The sequence below is a fragment of the Piliocolobus tephrosceles genome, chromosome 5 (assembly GCF_002776525.5).
Source record: "Piliocolobus tephrosceles isolate RC106 chromosome 5, ASM277652v3, whole genome shotgun sequence".
Lineage (NCBI taxonomy): Eukaryota > Metazoa > Chordata > Mammalia > Primates > Cercopithecidae > Piliocolobus > Piliocolobus tephrosceles.
In genome coordinates, this window is record NC_045438.1 from 135,364,406 (window position 1) to 135,382,690 (window position 18,285).

The window sequence follows — 18,285 nt, forward strand, 5'->3', positions numbered from 1 at the left end:
GGGGCCCGGGACGGCCGGGACGGCCGCGCGGTGACGGCCGCGGGAACGGCTCCCTCCGCCGCCGCTCCCGCCGCTGCCGCCGTTGCCCGGGCCCCGCCGCCGTTGCTAGGCGACCGCTGCTGCCGTGGCCGCCTCTGTCACGAGCCCCGTCGCCCGGAGACAGCGCGAGAGAGACGGGGGAGGGGGGCAAGGGGACCCCCAAAACAAACCAGGCCACCCACCATCCCCTCCTGAGCAGGACCCCCCCACACACACAAAACCGCGGAGAGAGCGAGGGTTCGCGGCTCCACCCAGCAGAGGAGGAGCCCTGGATTCCAATGCCCCTCAAAGGTCCGGCGACCTCTCCCGGGCTGGAGAGTCCACAGCCTCAGCAAACACCTTTGCATAGCCAAGTCCCCAAGGTTCCAACGACCCGTGTCCACTGCACATCCTCTATGCCCTTTACACATTCCATGTTTTCCTGAAGACCCTAAATGTTCACCCCCTATCAACTTTCACTAAGCCCTCCCCCCAAATACATATGCCCCTGGAACCCCTCCCAGCCTCTAGTGAACCCCAATACAGCAACCTCCACGTGCCACCTCAACTCCAAACACACACGGTGTCCCCACCCAAAACACACGGGAGACCCCCGCCAGAGACCCCTAGACCCTGAGACTCAGGATAAGGAGAAAGATGGGGAATAAGTGGGCAGATCTGCCAACCACAGGACACATGATAAACATGCTCTGTGAGCATGTGACCATTCTGGCCTGGAAACGCAGGTATACACACGTGCACACAAACACACACATCTTCCCCAGACACGAACATGACATACACACATATACATATACCCACAGATGTGACAGACATCACACACATTCTCTGTATACATTCCACCAGCACCTGACTTTGCCTCACAGAGAATGTGCTACCCACACACCCCCATGGTATGGGGTTTCCATGACAATGACACACATCCCTGACCACCCACCCACCCACCCACCCAAGGTCCCCAAACCGGCCCACAAGACTAGTAGGGCCTGGACCTATCAGAAGGCTGGAAGGAGCCAACGGATGGGGACAGGTCACCGGCTCTCTAAGGGAAAGAAACTGGTAGCCTGAATTCCTGAGGGGAGGGGGAGCTGGTGGGAAAAAGGGGTCACCCGGGGGTTGGAGGAATGGGAAACCTGGATCGCTGGGTCCGGGAAGGGAAATGCAGTGGAAGGGGGCAGTGACGAGGGGGTTTCCGGGGGCTGAGGGCGTCTCTCTGCACCTTGGCTGCAGATCTCTGTTCTCTGCCTTCATCTCCCCTCACTGTTCCCATGGAAACCTTTTAAGCGAACTTCTCAGGAAGACAAAAATCTTTTTTTAAATGACTAAAGAGGGGGTTGGGGGGGCAGAAAGGGGGAGGGAGGGGAAGAGACAGATGGAGAGAGGGAGAGAGTTGGAGAGACAGACCGAGCAGATAGCTCTACAGACAGAAAGGAGATGAGATGGGAGTCTGATGGACTTTCGCCGGGAGCAGAGAGGAGGGACGGGGTAATCAAGAGGGGTACAGAAAATAAGAGAAATCAGGGAGGAAAGAGAAAGGGGGTGATACAATTGCAGAAAATAGAAGCAGCTGATGAGAGGAGGAAAAAAGGGGGCAAGAAAAGAAGGAGACCTCAAGGACTGAAGGTCCGGAAGAAGAATCAGGAGCATAGGGGTGGGGCAGAGGTCTGGGGGGAGGGCAGGAACTAGGTCATTCTTTCCAAGATCCCAGACCAGGGGCTGGGAGGGGCAGGGGCAGGAACACACGGACTGGAAGCTAAAGATCTAAGGAGACTATTTTTACAAGCACCAGGAAAATAGTCAAACTTCACTGCTGGAGAGGAGAAAGGGAGCGAAGCCGAGCGAGGACCTACAGGGGCCTCTCACCCACAGCCCCTGTCCCGCTCCACCTTCCAGAGGAGGGCGCCATCTCCCCTCGGGAAGCGAGACTTTGTCTCCACCTTCTCCCGCCCCCGGCCAGCTCCCTCAGCTCCCCGACGCCCCCGCCCCGCCAGCCCCGTCCACCTTCAGCCCTCTCCCCTCGCCTGTCCAGGGCTTGAGAGCCTGCTCGGCCGCCGTACCATGCTCGCCGTGGGGCCGCCCCTCCACCGGCACGGAGACTGTGCGTCTCAGCAGTTTGTTGCGACTGGACTCGCTCCTCCGGTCCCGGATCAGTAGGGGGTGTATCTAGGGGAGGTGGGGGTGTCTCAGATCTCCCTGGCCCACGCCGCCCTTTCCCTCCCTCTACCCCCCTCCGCCCCCTCCCAGGAAGGGCGGGCCTCCCTTTCCCGCCTAAGGCTGCCCACCTTCTGCCCCCGCCCCTCCACACTTGGTGACTGGATCTCTCCCTTCTCTCCCCCAGTCTCTCTCTCATTGCTTCCCGTCCCACCCTCTTTTCTCCCTCCATTTGTCTTGAAACACCTTCCTGAGAATTCTCCCAAACCCTACTCAGCTCTTCTGCAACTCCAGAAGTTAGCTACTTCCTGAATCCAGTTTTCCCTTGACCTTCAGTTCCTCCATTCTCCCTGCTTTCCTCCCAACCTCCCACCTCCCTTACCCCCTTCTCTCCCTCCGAGCCTGTCACGGGGGTAGCAGAAGCTGCATTTATAATCAGGATCCACAGCTTGTCTCCCTCCCACGGCCCGGCTTGCGGCCAGACTGGGACCCAACCTCCCCTCCCCCTAGAGGGCCTGGTCACCTTCCCCCACCTTTCATCTCCTTGCATCACCCGACCCAACATCTCTCAGTTCCCTTCTTCCCCTCAGCCATCACCTTTCCCTAAGCTTCACACCCCACTCCCCCTGTCCACCTCCATCCCTACCGCCATACACCTCCACCCCTGCAGTCTCCTCCACCTCTATCAAGAGCCACAGGAACAGACCCCTCACTATCTCCCAGCCCCAGTTCCACCACCCATCCAGTTGCAACTCCCTGTGTCTGTTCAGGCTGCTCATTTTCCCAGTTCCATCTACTCCCCCTCCCACACACATGCCCTTCCTACTCCAGACTGGCCATTCCTATTGCCCCTCAGCTTGCTGGCCACTGATCCCTTCAGTCTGTCCCTATCTCTGTCATTCCTTCATTACCCCAATCCATTGTCTTCCCACTTCATCCCTATAACAGTCCCCACTCTTAGTTCCAGTTTCCCCCATTTCTCCTACAGACTCCAAACCTTGATCGAGGGGTTTGACCACAGTCACTCAAATCTCTCCCAATGGTGTCCAAAACTTAGACTCCCCAAACCACTTCCCCTTTCAAAGTCACCATATCCTCTCCTTAACACCTCTACTTTACTCTGTGGCCTGGAAGCTGTCTACCCAGCCATCTCTCCACACTCTTACCTACTCCCACAGGTCCCTTGACACTGTAGTTAGCCCTGACTCAAATTCTAACCCTTCCTCATCACACTATTCCCGACAACTTTCAGGGCCCATTTCTCATCACGTTTGGTTTTCCAAGCTACCCTACTATTCTTTAAACTTGTCCCCCAAATCACCCCCATTCCCTGACTCACACTTATGGGGTACCCTTCCAGTTTTCATCCTCTATTTCCTTCAATGGACACTCCTACTGACCCAGCTCCCAAATCAGAACCCACACTCCCCTGGCTCTCAGATCTCCATACCTGGCCACCACCTTCCATAAGAGGCCTCTGTCCATTTCATCTCCTTTACTCTGGCTAGTCCCTGCCCCTACTCCACTCCTACTCCTTTAGATAACTCCACATACTCCCAGTTCCCCTCCCTTATATTCCTTCCTGATGTCCAACCATTCCCTTGCAGAAGCCCTCTCAGTGTCTCTCTAAACCTTGATCTCAGTCACCCTCCCAGTCTTCACCCCCATCATGCCAAGATCCACTGACCTCGGTCTTCTCTCCCATTACCCTTCAGCTACCGAAAACCTCCTCTATCCCCTGCCTTTTCTCTGGGTCCTGCAATTTATCCTCCTTGCACTCTGCCCCCTGATGGAGAAAGGACTGGGAGTCTTGCTCAGTGGACAAAGCAGAGAGGGGTCCTGAAGATTACTTTGGTGGGGAGGGCTTTCCATGTCTTCACCCCTTCTCCAAACCTTTCAGCTCCCCTTCCCCATTCTAACCTATCCTACAATATAGACAGTGTGAAAACAGGAGGCCCCCCAACCCCAAAATCTTCAGAACCACATCTCCTCCCCAACACAGTTCATAACCCTCAAAGACTCCCTTCCCAAAGTGAGAGGATGACTACCCCTCTTGTCACACTCCAACCCAAGTCTCAGTGGCCACCCTCCTGCGATTTGCAAATGCTTCTTCTTTGTCTGCCTTCTTTGTGTCTCTCTCCCCTTCACTAATGAGGACCCTCCCCATTCTCCCACATGCCTTTCCCCAGCCTTCTCACCCCACTCACCTCATCCTCATCCAGCATGAGCAGCTGGTTCCCCGAGATGATGCAGAACCGAGGGTTCCAACCAGGACGGTCATACGGGGAATGAACATATTGGGTTCGGTGCATAGAGGGTCCCCGTACATCTGGGGAATAGAGACACACAGAAACAGTAAGGGAGGCTCTATGCATTTGGAAGCAGAGGCCTAAAATGGCAAGAAGAGAGTCCGCAAAGTGAGAAGGGGACCCCACCGGCCTTCAGGAGATCACAGTTGAAAGTGAGGCACCTGGCAACTCTAAAGGAACACAAGACAAGCATTTATACATAGGGCAAAAGAGGAGAGGATCACATCACAGAAGGCTCTGGAGACTTGGGGGAAGAAATGCAGAGGTTCAGGGATGTGAATTATACGACAGAGAAGGTACACATTTGGGGACAGAGAAAGAAGAAGGAGCTCTCCATCTACTTCAGGAAAATAAGGTGGAGATGCCACAAAATTGGGACGAGAAAAACAGAAGTTGGTGTCAGATATCTGGGTAGAGGAAGGCATCCAAATAGCTGCAGAAGACAAGGACTTGGAAGGTGGCACCATCCCTCTATAAAAGAGTATGAGGAAAGCTACACAGCTGTGGGAAAGAAGGATGGGGTGTGTGTGTAGGAACACTGGGATCATGAGATTCAGAGGGCTAAATATCTAGAAAACAGGAAGTCAGGGAGCTTAGCTGTTCACAGAGTCAGAGACATGAGAGGGTCTGCCCTCCCAACTCTCCCTTCTCTGTGCCCTCCTCCCCAGTTCAACCCTGTTCATCCTTTAGGGAAAGTTCTGGTTCTTCTGGTGGTAAGGAGAAGATGGCTTTTGTCGGCATCTGGCCGTGGAGGGGCCAGGGCAGAATGTGGGAAATATGCCCTTGTTTGGACGAGTAGAGACCAAATTTGTCTCTTCCCCCATTCAGTGTCCAGAGATTCAACACTGCCCCCACCACCTCACACCCCACCTAGTCTCAATGGACAGGATGGAAGCCACTCCATAGGTCAGGAGCCTTCCCAAGGCACAGTGAAGAGCTTGAGGAAGAAAGAGGTCAGGGGGAAAGAATGGAATATCCAGGCCTGGTGACATAGAGGGGCCTCCAAAGATGAGAGCTGGAGATGGGAACAAAACTTTCAGAAGAGGCCGGGCGCGGTGGCTCAAGCCGGGCGCGGTGGCTCAAGCCTGTAATCCCAGCACTTTGGGAGGCCGAGACGGGCGGATCATGAGGTCAGGAGATCGAGACCATCCTGGCTAATACAGTGAAACCCCGTCTCTACTAAAAAATACAAAAAACTAGCCGGGCGACGAGGCGGGCGCCTGTAGTCCCAGCTACTCGGGAGGCTGAGACAGGAGAATGGCCTGAACCCGGGAGGCAGAGCTTGCAGTGAGCTGAGAGCCGGCCACTGCACTCCAGCCTGGGCGGCGGCAGAGCAAGACTCTGTCTCAAAAAAAAAAAAAAAAAAAAAAAACTTTCAGAAGAGAGAATAGTAGACCAAGTGTCGCCCATGGCTGAGATGAGCCCAGAGTCCTCCTTCCCCAATTGTGTTGTTCTTGCCATGCCGCTCTTCCTGCAACTGCCTCTCTTTTAAACCCCAATGCCACACAGGCCCTATTGAAGTAAGAGAGATGTCATATTGGTGACAGCAAAGAGAAATTAGCTTAAGGTATCAGATTTTAGATGGAAAAAAAGATCAAACTCTGTCACCTTTATGGGATAACCATGAGTATATTGCAGGAGAACTGGTCTTTGAGCTTCATTCCATCAGAATGCACTGAATAGCAGAATTTTGCAAATTCAGCCCTTTTCTGTCTATAAATATATCTCTCAAATTTACCCAGCCTCCAGATCACAGTGAGCGATGAACCCTCAGAATGTCCACCATCTAGAAACCACAATACTTTGAAACTCTATCTCAACCCATTTCCAGAGACTGACTAATGTTCTCTAGATACAACGATCACCAATACCTAGCCTCTGAAACTACAGACATTGCTGAAAACATGCCTACCGCACTTAGACGCTTGGTATACTCAGAAGAGAAATCTGTTGATACACATAAGCATCCTGGGAAAGGGCTGGTTCAGGCTGCAGCCAAGGGAGGCAGGTTAGACTTCAGAGGGCATCTTTCTCCTGGCAGCAGGGAACTTAGGAACAACTCTAGAAACACACACACACACTGTCTGGACTTGGTGAAGAATGATTCTGGGAGGCAGATGCAAGAGGCAGAGGAACATGACTGAGAAAGGGAAAATTTTTACTAGCATGAGAAATCCCTTAAGGGCTGAGATGGGGATCCCTTGTTCTAATCATCAAAACCTGTGTCTTTGTACCCCAAATCTCCAACACCCCAATAAGTAGAGGAGACAAGAAAAGAGAAATGATAATAAGAGTTGAGGTATTAAGGGAAAGTGGGTAGGCACAGACTTGTGGTGACAAGGAATGGTCTGGGGGACAAATAATAGGAGTAGATATAAAAGAAAAGGAGGCAGAAATGATGGTAAATGCCTAGGGGCAAGGGAATACACCTGAAGGGCTGGACTGGACATGTGTCAGAGCAAAGGAGGCAGACCTAATGGGGGGGCTATGACAAGGGGTCAAGACAGACTAGTAGAGAAGCGATAGAGATATAAGGGAGTGACCACATAGAAAAGAGATAGAGAGAGGCAAAGGACACCAGAGAGGGGACTGATATAGGGGAAGGACAGAAGGGGGACTCATATAACGAACGGACACCATATTGGGGGAAAGATATAGGTGATGGACAGCAGAGGAGGGAGGGGGAATGGAAATAAGGATTGGAGGGGTGGGGGAAGGGGGTAAAAGTGATGAAGTGAAGACAGCATTGAGACCCCAGAGGTTACATTTCACTGGTCAAGAGCCTTTAAGAGGGTCAGAGTCTGGGGCAGGATCCTAACCTGTCCCCTACTCCCATCACTTAATTTTACTTATATTGCCACCCCACCAAGCACACATAATTTGGCCCTCCCCCTGTCCTGGTCTCCCCTCCCCCACCATTCCATCTCTCTTCTCTCTTCCCTCCATCTGGACCCTCCATCCCCCCGCCCCCCACTGCCTCCCTCTCTCTCCATCTGGCCCCTTCTCTCCCTCCATCCTCCTCTCTTTTTCCACCCCTTACCATACTCTGAGTCCCCCCCCAAATTCTCCCCCCACATCTTCTTGGCTTCTCTTTTCGCCCCTATGTTTTCATTTCTCCCTCCTAGCCCCTCTCCCAAGACTCTGTCCCTCTATTTCCTTGATGTTTTCTTCATCACTCAGCTCCCACCCCCAAATTATTTCTGCAGCTTTTTCCCCAGCCCAATCCTTCTACCTTCCCACCCCTTTCTGGCGCTTTCTTTCCCCTTCATCATTTTCCCTTCAGCCCCCTTTCAAGGCCCATTTCCTGGCCCCTCCGTCCCTTATCTATCCCTATCCCTCTGGCCTCCAATCCCTCCTTCCCGGTTGCTCCCACCCCTGCCTTCCCGGTCCTCCCCTCTCTCTCCATTTCAGCCGCTCCCCTCCCTTGGCCCCGACTCTCCCCCGCCCCCTGCCCCTCCCCCTGTTGCCCCCCATATGGCCCTCCCCCTCCCCCCACCACGTACCTCTGAAGGGGGCATAGGACATCGCGGGGATGCTCCCCCGATGGATGGAGGCTCGAGACCTGCTCATCAGGCCTGGGGGGAGGGGGCGGGGGGACGGGGGAGAAAGAAGAGAGAAAGAGGGGGAGAAAGAGGGGGAGAAGGAGGAGGAGGTGGAGGAGGAGGAGGAGGAGAGAGGAGGAGAGAGGAGCAGAGAGAAGCAGAGAGGAGGAGAGAGGAGGAGGAGGAGGAGAATAAGAGCCAACGGCAGCAGCGGCAGCCGAGAGAGAGGGGGGGCGGGGGAGCGAGCGAGAGCTAAGAGAGCAGGAGGAGGAGGAGGAGGGAGAGACTATGCAGCCCCCACCCCTACTCAGGGAGGCCCAGATTGTGAGAGAGAGAGACCCCTGACTCAAAAACACACCAGAGAAAGACAGAGGTGCTAAAGATGCAGACCCCAGACCCTGAGAGAGAGACCCTAGACCCACAGAGAAAGATACTTCACCACCCCCCACCGTGGGTTAATTTGAGACACAGGCCCAAAATCTAGAGGAGAAGAGACTCCTGATTTGAGGAAAAAACGACCCCAGATTCCCCAGAGAGAGGAACCCAAGATCAAAATCTGAGAATCCAGTCTCAAAAGGGTTCTCCATACCCACAGACATCTTAGACTCCAGACCCTGAGATGGTGATTTCAGGGACCAGGATCTGAGACCTAGACTCAGAAAAAGATGAGGCCCAGATTCAGAAAGAGCCAGATGTAGAATTAGAGCTTAGAGAACTCAGACCTAGAGAGAGACCCCAGACTCAGATCTCAGAGACTGATAACTCAGAGACAGAGACACTCCAGATTTAAGGGGAGATAGAGAGAGACCTCAGCTGGTCCGGAGGTGGACAACTCAGAGACCCAAAATTCATGAAGAAGACTTCGAAAGACCTCAGAGTGCAACCACAGACCCTGAAACATAGAAACCCCCCAAACCAAAAACATAAAAGGAAACTCAGTCCTAAGAAAGATCTTCACACAAATACTGAAAGACCCCTCCGAAATCCATCTCAGAGACAAACTCCAAACTCAAAGACAGAGATCTCAGGGAACCTCCCCTCCCCACTTCCCTGCCCTAGAACCTCCGAGAGGTAGAACCCTGACGTCAGCCTGGGAAACTCCGAGGCATCCCCACCACCAGACCAATGACCTCAGACCTTGAAGGGAGGGGAAATATTGGGTGGGGGCAGTGGCAAGAGCTTTTTTCTCTGCGCCTCCTCCCATCTCTCTGCCTCTCATTGGCCCCTCTCTCCATTTTTGGGTCACAGGATGTGCTTGGGCCCCAGGGAAGTTATGTAGGGCAGGTCCTGGCTCCTCAGGGGATGGGTTAGGGAAAGGAGACCCAAGGCTGAGAGGTGGACCAATCCTGGGGAGTGGAATAGGCAGGGAAGAGGGGACAGAAGGACCATCACCACTGTCCCCATCCTGCAGCCCTCGTTCTCCTTCCCTCTGATTCAGTAGTCTGTCTCAAGCTTTGGGTTTTCAATTAAGATGGCTAGGCCCCATTTTCACCATCCTCTACCCCATTTACAGGGTCTCGCTCTGTTTTAAAATGCATCTTTCCTCACCTAGCTATTGTCGTGCCATGCCCGTGCCTGCCTAATCACTCCCCGCTACCCAGGGACAGCGGGCTTCTAGATGACCGTTGTTCATTCCCAAACCCAGGCATATCTCTGTCCCAACTAAAAGGGCAGGGGGCGCTCTCTTAACCCCTGAGGTTGGGGTGAAGGGTCTTTCTCAGACCCTCCCACACCTTAAGGCCTCGGAAACAGTGCAGGGGAGGTTAGGCACATTGTGGGGTTTAAGAATGACTCCCCACACCACAGCCTGACGCATCGACTATGCGGGGTCTCCGGCCCCCTCCTTTCCTGGAGCCAGCTCTTGCCTCACGTGGCCTGCGGGGCTGGCCTGTGATTGGCCACTTGGCGTCACTCACTGAGTGCCGCCGCCGGAGAGGACCGGCCCCCTCATGTGACAGTGGAACGCCGCAGCGGCTCTCCTCAGCCAGCAAGTGGTAGTTTCGGGTTCACACGGAAACGGGCGTGCCATTTCCGCGCACGTCTGCAGATCCGGCGGTCGATTGGTCAAGTCTCCCATCGCTCCTCCCTCATCAGGAGGCGGGCAAACCGCGCCACGAGAGGGCCAGGATTGGCTGGCTCTGGAAGCGCGGGTGGTCCCCCTTCTGCTGTCACATGGTGCGCGCTGTTTTCTTATCACGTGGCTGCCACCCAGGTAAGAGGCCGCTCTTCCTGGGGTTGTTTCTCCGTGTGACGTGTGGCTTTTGAGATCGACTCTCCTCTACCAGCGTAGGCCGCATGAGTAGGGGGCGGGCTCCCGCGGTCCTGCTCGGCGGAGTGGTGAGTGACCGGCCCCGTCCCGCCCCTTCCGGTCCTCGAAGCCTCGACCGCTACCTGCACCCCAAATCCCAGAGGTTGGCCCCCTAAGGTGTGAGTGAAATGAGCCTTTGCTTTACTTTTCCAAGTTTCTCTCCCACCTTCAGGGGCATTCTTTTTCGGGGTACATCAGCGGGAGGGCAGAGCCTGAGTATCTAAGCCAAGGCTTCCCTGGGTGTAATTTCCTGGGCTGTTGGTGAGGAGAGATCGAATTCGCCTCCTGCTCTCAGGCTTCTCTGCTCCTGTCTTTTGTTTGGATGCCGGCGCTGCTGCCTGTGGCCTCCCGCCTTTTGTTGCTACCCCGAGCCCTGCTGACCATGGCCTCTGGAAGCCCTCCGACCCAGCCCCCGCCGGCCTCGGATTCCGGCTCCGGCTACGTTCCGGGCTCGGTGTCTGCAGCCTTTGTCACTTGCCCCAACGAGAAGGTCGCCAAGGAGATCGCCAGGTAGGGACCTCGATGTTCAGCGAGAAAGGATGATCATGAAGGGAGAGTTGGGGGTGGGGCAGAAGAGTGCCGCTTTCTCCTCTCTTCAGCTCTGGAAGCCTGTCTCTGGGCTGCCAGTACAAAAATTGGGGTCATGGGGCACTCTGAATGGGGCTGTCTCTTCACTCCAGGGCTGTGGTGGAGAAGCGCCTAGCAGCCTGCGTCAACCTCATCCCTCAGATTACATCCATGTGAGTCATAGGAGTTGGGGGTTAACCTAACTGTGGGAGCTGACTGGGAACGTCTTTCCTGGGGGACATTCTTTGCTCCTCACAACTCTCCCCCTCTGACCTTTCAGCTATGAGTGGAAAGGGAAGATCGAGGAAGACAGTGAGGTGCTGATGGTGAGAAACATTTCCCCCACCCAACAAAATGTCCCCAATCCCTGACCCCTTTAGCCCTTACCCCTCTTCTGAGAAACTGAACTCAGTCCCACTCCTTGAGTCAACCATATTTATCTTTGTCCCTTAGATGATTAAAACCCAAAGTTCCTTGGTCCCGGCTTTGACAGATTTTGTTCGGTGAGAACTTTGAGATGTATGGGGTGAGGGTGTGTACTGTGGGGATGTACTGAGGGTGTGTACTGTGGGGATGTGACTTGCTTGCGCGAGGGAGCGGGTTCCTTTAGGTAAATCTTTGAGTAATCCCCTTCCCCCACCCACCTATCTTGTAGTTCTGTGCACCCTTACGAAGTGGCTGAGGTAATTGCATTGCCTGTGGAACAGGGGAACTTTCCATACCTGCAGTGGGTGCGCCAGGTCACAGAGTCAGTTTCTGACTCCAGCACAGTCCTGCCATGATGAGCCCTGTTCCTGCCGTGATCCCCTTGATACTCAATGCCTTCTGACTTCCAGGTGATGACCGGGCCCCCAATAAATCCTGTCTTTAGGTCTTTCTGCCTTTTGCCTGTTTTTTCCTTGTCATGTATGCAAATTTGTTGGGAGAATATAAGTGCTTCTAGTCCCTGTATTCTCTACATCTTTCAGAATGACTCCGAGCTGCTAGATTTATTTCTCTTTATTTCAATCATACAGAGTCCGGGATCCCTTATCATCCTCCCTCCTCAGTCTCTGCCCCCAGGGGTTAAATAATTTTAAAAAATATTTAAAAAGCTGTAACAAAATAACATCAAAGGAAATGGGAAGGATGGAGGGGTCAGGAATCATGAAGGAGGGTAGAGAAGAGAGCCTCTTCCCCACCCCCCACTCTTGGATTCCAGCCTGGGCAGTAGGGAGAACTACCCCCTATCTCTCCAGGTACATCCCAGCTGTAGGTGAGGTCAGAGGTCAGGGTATGAAAGTGCCGGTGTGTGTGAATGGGGAGGTGGGCAGAGGCAAGCTGTTCAGAAGATGCCCCCTCCTCCCCACTCAACCAGGTACTGCACAGAGCCATCAGGCCGTACTCTCCGAGCAAGGACCCGGACAGGGTCCCCTCGGGACAGGTAGCCAACCCCACCTCGGACTCCTCCCCCAGTCCCAGGAGACAAACTACGGCACAGGGAAGAAGGGGGTGCTGAGCGTCTAGGAAGACCTGGGGATGGGGATGAGACTGAGGAAGATGAGGCAGTCATCGAGTGGGGGGCATTTTTAGGGATGTCTGTGGGGAAACCAATGTGAAGTTCCAGGGGTGACCTAGGGAGAGAAGGCAATTGTAAGAAATGGGCAGAAATGGAGAGCACATGTGAATCAGAGAAACAGTGTTAGAGACTAAGAGCCTTGAGCACATAGAGGGGAAGAGGAGCATCGCTGGTAATAGAAGATAGAATCTCACCTGTCTGGGGGTTCACCGTCCCCAGAGGTCCCTGCGGTGCTGGCAGAAGGGTGGAAGGAAGCAAACATCCGGATGGGGCTGCTGGGGTTGGAGTGGGGCAAGTCAGGACCTGAAGCGGGGGAACAGGACCTTCTCCCCCGGGGAAGTGCAGAGCTCAAACACTATCCACAAGGGACTCCCTTCCCCAGAATACTGGCTACCAGACACTAGTTCTAGAAGTTGGTCTAGGCCAAGAAGTGGGTAGCCAAGGGGGAGAGGGAAAGGAATTCTGGGTGAGAAAGTCCAGAAGATGTGAATAAATGGGAGCATATTTTGTGGAGGAGGGGCAGCGGAGCACTGACCTGGGCAGGCAGCGGGCATCTGTGGGCCGGAAGTTGTAGCCGCTGCTGCCCTGGTAACTCTGGTTAGGGCTGGGGGATGGTGGAGACACTGAGGCCTAGAAGAGGGGGCAAAGGACTGAGAGGTAATCCTTGACTCCTTCCCACACCCCACCATTTGCTCCATAGGGTTCCCCCTGCCCCGGTACCTGCAGTGCCCTCTGCAGATGAGCCCGCTCCCTCTGCTCCCGGGGCTCGGGCTGATTGCGCACTGCTGAGGGTGGCCCCAGCTCCTCCACTTTCCCCTTCTGCCTCCTCCTCAGGGGCTCTGGCTCCGGCCTCCGGCGCTTCCCCAGGGGACGTGAGACCCCTCCCCCAGGGCCCTGCCCTGAAGGGAAGCTGTAAGAGGCCTCCTTATCCCCCCAGCCCCCTCCCGGACACCCCAAAGACCTCCCCATCTCTATACATATACCCGCCAGCACTAACACCCTAAGAATTTCCCCCATCCCCCCTGGACCAGTGACCTGGTGAGTGCTCCATCTCCAGTAGGGGGCTCCACAGGGGGAGGCATCCGAGCATGGAGACCAAACAAACATTTCCTCTTCTTAATCTCTCTCCCTGAAATGAAACTGGAGCAAGAAGAGAAATGATATAGGGTCAGTGCTGTTTAAAAAAAAAGGTTCCTCCTTACACCATTCCTCAATCCTTTTCAGTCATAGTCTTCCAGGTGGGTTGCAAGCCCCTCCCCTTCCAGGCTTCCAATCTCCATCTCTTTCTGAGTCTCATCCTAGACTCCTCTTCCCTCCAACTCACCGGTCCTTGTGGCTGTTGAGAGCAGAGAGGAGCTTGGAAGAACGTTCTCCTTTGGGGGTGTCTGAAAGCTGGGAGAAATGAAGAAAAATGGGGCCAGGGGAACAGTGATTTCTTCTCTTCCCCTTTCCACTACATCTCCCTGTCCCATCCCAACCCCCAAAACTGCACTACCCCTTACCTCCCCCAGAAGCAAACTGTCCCAATTCTCAGAAGTGAAGGGGAGGATCTCACGATCAAAATCAAAGTATTTCTTCTTACAGCAAACACTGAGGTGATACAGGACAAGATGGGCCACATCCACCCTGGAAAACCAAAGTTTCCAAGACCACAGAGGCATTTTAAGAGCCAGGGGAGTCCCAAGGTGCGAGGTTGGGGCATACAGAGTAAAATACTGGGGGTGTGGAGTTACACTGAGGTCATGCCCAAGCCAGCTCACCAGCGAAGCTGTAGTCTCCGGACTTTCTCAGGGCCTCCGCGACACACACAGCATTCAAATTCATAGAACCTGGACATAGGCAAGAGGAAGAACACACACTTACGCAGGAAAACTATGCCATCCCCTGGAGGACTCACAAGCAAGGATGGGGCAAACAGGTGAGGTAATGCTGCAGATGTTGGGAAGAGACTGGAGTGGAGATGGGCATGGGAACTGAGGGTGGAGCACGAAGAAAGAGGACATCTTGGCTTCTGGAGAGTCTGCCTTGGTCTCACCTGTCCCCATAGAGGAGGGGCTTGCTCAGACACTGGGTGCAGGCCTCATGGAACCACTGCAGGCAGCTCCGGCACTGCAGCATTTTCAGGTTCCACCTGAGGGGAAACATAGGACTTCTGGCCCCCAGAAACCCCCTTCCCTATAACTGCCCCAAACCCTAAACTTACCTCCCATCCCCCTGAGTGCTACCCTCATCCTGTTCTTTTTCCTTCATTTCCTGGGAGGCACCACCACATCATTCATTCCACAGTCTGCTCCCCCTCATTACTCACTCCCCAGGGCCACCACAGTAACAGTAACTCTGTTGTCGGTTGCTCAGATGTCCAGCATCCCAGTCCAGCCCCTTCAGTCCATATGGCAGAGAGAGCTTCATACCCAGCATGGCCCGGGCATAGGGGCCCTTCTTCAGGGCACCTCCCCTCTGCAGAGACAGGACAGGTGGATGGCTTCAGAGGGGTGGGGAGAGGAAAAGGCTTGCGAGAGGCTGTGGATGGGAGGCTCCCACAGGAAGGGGTAACAGGCAAGTGCCTTTACCTTGGTGGCGATCGCAAAGACACACTGGCGGCATACCCAAGATGTGCCCTCTCCCTCTCCAGGGGCTGGAGCCCTGGGAACATGGCAGTCCTGGTGATAAGCTGAAGAGTGATAATGTTAATAGTAGACCACTTATTGCACACCTGTGTGTGCTTGGTATTGGGACAGGAATAGTCTTTACCCATCTCATTTAATCCTTGACCATGTTCTTGATGAGGGGGTACATGATCCTTATTTTATGAGTCAGGGAACTGAGGCTCCTAGAGGTTAAGGGACTTGTCCAAGGTCATATGGTTAAAAAAGGATGCAGTTAAACCATCCTCTGCTTGCAAAGGTTACACCACCCCTTTCCATGGCTGCTTCTCCCTGGGCTGAAAGGGGATGAGGACTAAGATAGGGCTAAGCAGCCTGGCCAGAGCAGTGGCTTGGGGACTAAGGCCATGACAGGTGACATAAGGACCATCCTGGAGGGAAGAGCAAGCTAGACCATTCAGGTGACCTGCTCTCTCACCATGGCGACACTTCTCACAGCTGACCAGCCGGTTCCCAGGGACCACAGTCTCAGAACGACAGACACAACAGAGGAGTTCCTCCCCTGGGAGGGCAGCTGTGAGAGAACACAGTGTCACGGGGCCTGCCCTTAAGTCTCTTTCTGCCCCTCTAAGCCAGGTTTGTTTTCCATGGGATGTGCAATCTCAGGTCTCTAGTCTTACCAGGGCTAATGTCTTTCCATAGAACCAGAAACTGCGAATCATCCTCAAACTGGACCAGACACACCTCTCTAGCACTGTCCACCTGGAATGGGTGAGCAAAGAGGATGAAATGGGAACCAGAATTAGATAAGGGGAATAGGAAGATGATCAGAGGTAGAAGGTCTTACCTTTTTGATGGTACCCAAGTATAGCAGCCCATCAGTCCATCTGGCCAGCACATCTTGACCCTCCCAAAGTCGAGGCCTGGGGCCAGAGGTGGGAGCAGGAGAAGCTGGGTCCCAAAGTGAGGAGGTACCAGAGCGGCTCAGCCGGGGGGGCTGCGCCATTGCATCCTGGGGGGGCCTAGCCAGAAAAGAAATGGGGAGGAGAAGGTTATGAAAGCTGAGAAAGCTTCCCCATTTTCTTTTTCTCTTTTTTTTTTTTTCCTGAGATGGAGTTTTGCTCTGTTGCCCAGGCTGGAGTGCAGTGGCACAATCTTGGCTCACTGCAACTATCACTTCCTGTTCAGGCAATTCTCCTGCCTCGGCCTCCCAAGTAGGTGGGATTAAAGGTACCCACCACCACGCCTGGCTATTTTTTATATTTTTAGTAGAGAGCGGGTGTTGGCCATGTTGGCCAAACTGGTCTCGAACTTCTGACCTCATGATCCACCCACCTCAGCTTCCCAAAGTGCTGGGATTACAGGCATGAGCCACCGCGCCCGGCCAGCTTCCCCATTTTCTTTGCCTATTTTGCCGTCAAGAATGAAGGATCTGTGCCCCCATCTCCAAATCCCTGAGACACCTGGATAGGAAACCACCAGGCACCCATCACCAGCTTCTTGAGTCCTCTTTCAACTCTAGTGACTGGCTCTCCTCGGGTAACTGCCCTCCCCCCAACCCCAAACCTAGTTGCTAGTTTCCCAGCTTCCAGAGCTCTCCTGGGATATTATATCCTGGCCTTGAAATTTTAGGAGAAATTACGGTTGTAGAAGCAAAGGCTACCACTCAGTTTAGAGGTATCATAATTAGGGTGTGCTGTTGCCCAGAGATGTGTTTTGGGACCTTTTCTGGAGATGTTTTCCAGAGCAGAAACGGCTGTCTCCCCAGGCCTGCGTGTCTCATTAAGAACAATCATCCTGGTGCCAGGTTATGTCAGGTCACCCTCAAATTTGGGGCTCCCTGCCCCCGGGTTAGACAACTTCTCCGAGTGCCCCGGGAGGGGGGCGTGTCCCAGTCCCGGTCTCCACTCCCCAGGACCGCAAGTCCGAGAAGGGACTTGAGTCGGCCCAGCTCGGACCCGAGGCCAAGGCGGCGAGGCTCTCCCGCCCGCGCCCCGCGCCGACCCCCGGCTCCCTGCCCCCCACCGGCGCCTCCTGCCGCCTCCTTACCGGTGACAGCTGGGGCCGCCGGGAGCCGGGCAGGGGCAGACGTAGGAGACCTAGGCGAGTCCCCCGCGCGGAGAGGGCACGTCCGGGCGTGGGGGGGTGTGCAGGCGGAGGCCGGGGGGTCCCCAGGCCCAGCCCCTCCGTCCCGGCGGCTCTGGGGCGTATGACGCAGCAGCCAAAGCAGCGGCAGCGGCAGGAGGAGGAGGCGGCGGGGGGGAGGGAGGGGAGGGACGGACCGGTCGGGGGGGAGGGTGGTGGGAGGGGAGGACTGGGGGGAAGGAGGAGCCGGAGGGGGGGGCGGGCACCACCTCACCCCACCTCCCTCACCTCCGACAGGCCTGGAGGGCGCCGAGGAAGAGGCAGGCCCTCCGCGGCTTGGGAAGCAAAGAGTCGGACGCGGTGGGAGAGGGAATCCCCTCAGCCCCTTCCTCGGACCTGAGACTCGCCCTCGCCCTTGGGGCACGAGGGAATCCCCCCTCCCGGCAGCGCGCCTCCGGACTGGTCCCCCGCCCCATGCCACATCCGTTAACTGCCCCACCCCCCATGGTCACTCCAAGTCCCGCCCCCCGGCCCCAGTTCACGGCCCCGCCCTCCATTCACCCTTCTCGATGCCCCCACCACGCCCTCCTCCCTCGCGCGCCCCGCCCTCCACTCGCCGTTAGCCCCAGCCCCGCCCTCCCCATGGCGAGTCGCGCCCCACCCGCCGCCCTTTTGCGCACGCGTGTCCCTCCTGCGCGCGGCACCTGGGAGGACTGAGCCCCTCCTTCACGGGGCGGCGGCCGTCGGCGGTTGGCGCGAGGGAGTCGGCGGGCGTGCACGCCGCTTCCCGGGCACGTCCCGCCCCAGGCTTCCAGGGCTGGCGCAAAGACGAAGGGGGCAAGGACCCGAGGCGGTGACGCCACCGAGAGCCAGCCAATGGGCAGCGAGCGGGCAGAGCCCCAGCCGTTCGAACGGAAAGGCAGGGAAAGGGCGGGAGGAAAGAGCCAGCAGTTTGGGAGCGCGCGCTAGCCCCGCCTCTGGACTCTGGGGTCCGGTCCCCATTTGCCGACACCCACCAAAGGAACGTTGCTCCCTGAGGCTGGGGTGGCCGGCGGAAGAGTGAAACATCTATAACTAGTGACCAAGGAGAGGGCGTGGATAGCTAGAGGGCACGCCACCCTGA

At 55.4% G+C, this 18,285-nt stretch overlaps 3 protein-coding genes across 8 annotated transcripts in view; 1 reads left to right on the forward strand and 2 right to left on the reverse strand.

Annotated features, from left to right (window-relative positions):
* SYNGAP1 (synaptic Ras GTPase activating protein 1) overlaps positions 1-8,146 on the reverse strand; it is a 36,114-nt gene extending 27,968 nt beyond the window's left edge. The window contains exons 1-3 of the mRNA XM_031935702.1: positions 8,003-8,146; positions 4,398-4,519; positions 2,041-2,202 (exon numbers count right to left, since the gene is read on the reverse strand). Of these exons, the coding sequence (XP_031791562.1) occupies positions 2,041-2,202; positions 4,398-4,519; positions 8,003-8,069 (351 nt within the window). The 5' untranslated portion in view covers positions 8,070-8,146. The remainder of the gene's footprint in view (positions 1-2,040; positions 2,203-4,397; positions 4,520-8,002) is intronic.
* A 1,860-nt stretch (positions 8,147-10,006) lies between these two features.
* CUTA (cutA divalent cation tolerance homolog) lies at positions 10,007-11,796 on the forward strand. Of its 3 annotated transcripts, none has more exons than XM_023212519.2 (6): positions 10,007-10,253; positions 10,645-10,859; positions 11,030-11,089; positions 11,197-11,242; positions 11,370-11,419; positions 11,572-11,796. In XM_023212519.2, the coding sequence occupies exons 2-6, from the start codon at positions 10,672-10,674 to the stop codon at positions 11,696-11,698; spliced, it is 471 nt and encodes a 156-aa protein (XP_023068287.1). In that variant the 5' UTR covers positions 10,007-10,253; positions 10,645-10,671; the 3' UTR covers positions 11,699-11,796. The 3 variants fall into 3 exon arrangements, with proteins under 3 accessions (XP_023068287.1, XP_023068285.1, XP_023068286.1); XM_023212517.2 differs by having other exon boundaries at positions 10,202-10,378; XM_023212518.3 differs by lacking the exon at positions 10,007-10,253 and adding an exon at positions 10,260-10,466.
* Positions 11,797-11,900: 104 nt separating this feature from the next.
* Positions 11,901-17,638, reverse strand: PHF1 (PHD finger protein 1). Of its 4 annotated transcripts, none has more exons than XR_002731699.3 (15): positions 17,127-17,638; positions 15,925-16,099; positions 15,758-15,839; positions 15,556-15,651; positions 15,045-15,145; positions 14,783-14,931; positions 14,510-14,605; positions 14,235-14,303; positions 13,977-14,100; positions 13,799-13,866; positions 13,510-13,614; positions 13,195-13,373; positions 13,010-13,104; positions 12,669-12,749; positions 11,901-12,529 (listed from the first exon to the last, which is right to left on the reverse strand). XR_002731699.3 is itself a non-coding variant. In XM_023212516.3 (15 exons), exons 2-15 carry the CDS (start codon positions 16,081-16,083, stop codon positions 12,241-12,243), a joined length of 1,701 nt encoding a protein of 566 aa, XP_023068284.1. In that variant the 5' UTR covers positions 16,084-16,099; positions 17,127-17,638; the 3' UTR covers positions 11,901-12,240. The 4 variants fall into 4 exon arrangements, 2 of the variants coding, with proteins under 2 accessions (XP_023068284.1, XP_023068283.1); XM_023212516.3 differs by having other exon boundaries at positions 12,669-12,746; positions 13,195-13,384; XM_023212515.3 differs by having other exon boundaries at positions 13,195-13,384.
* Between the last annotated feature and the right edge of the window lie 647 nt (positions 17,639-18,285).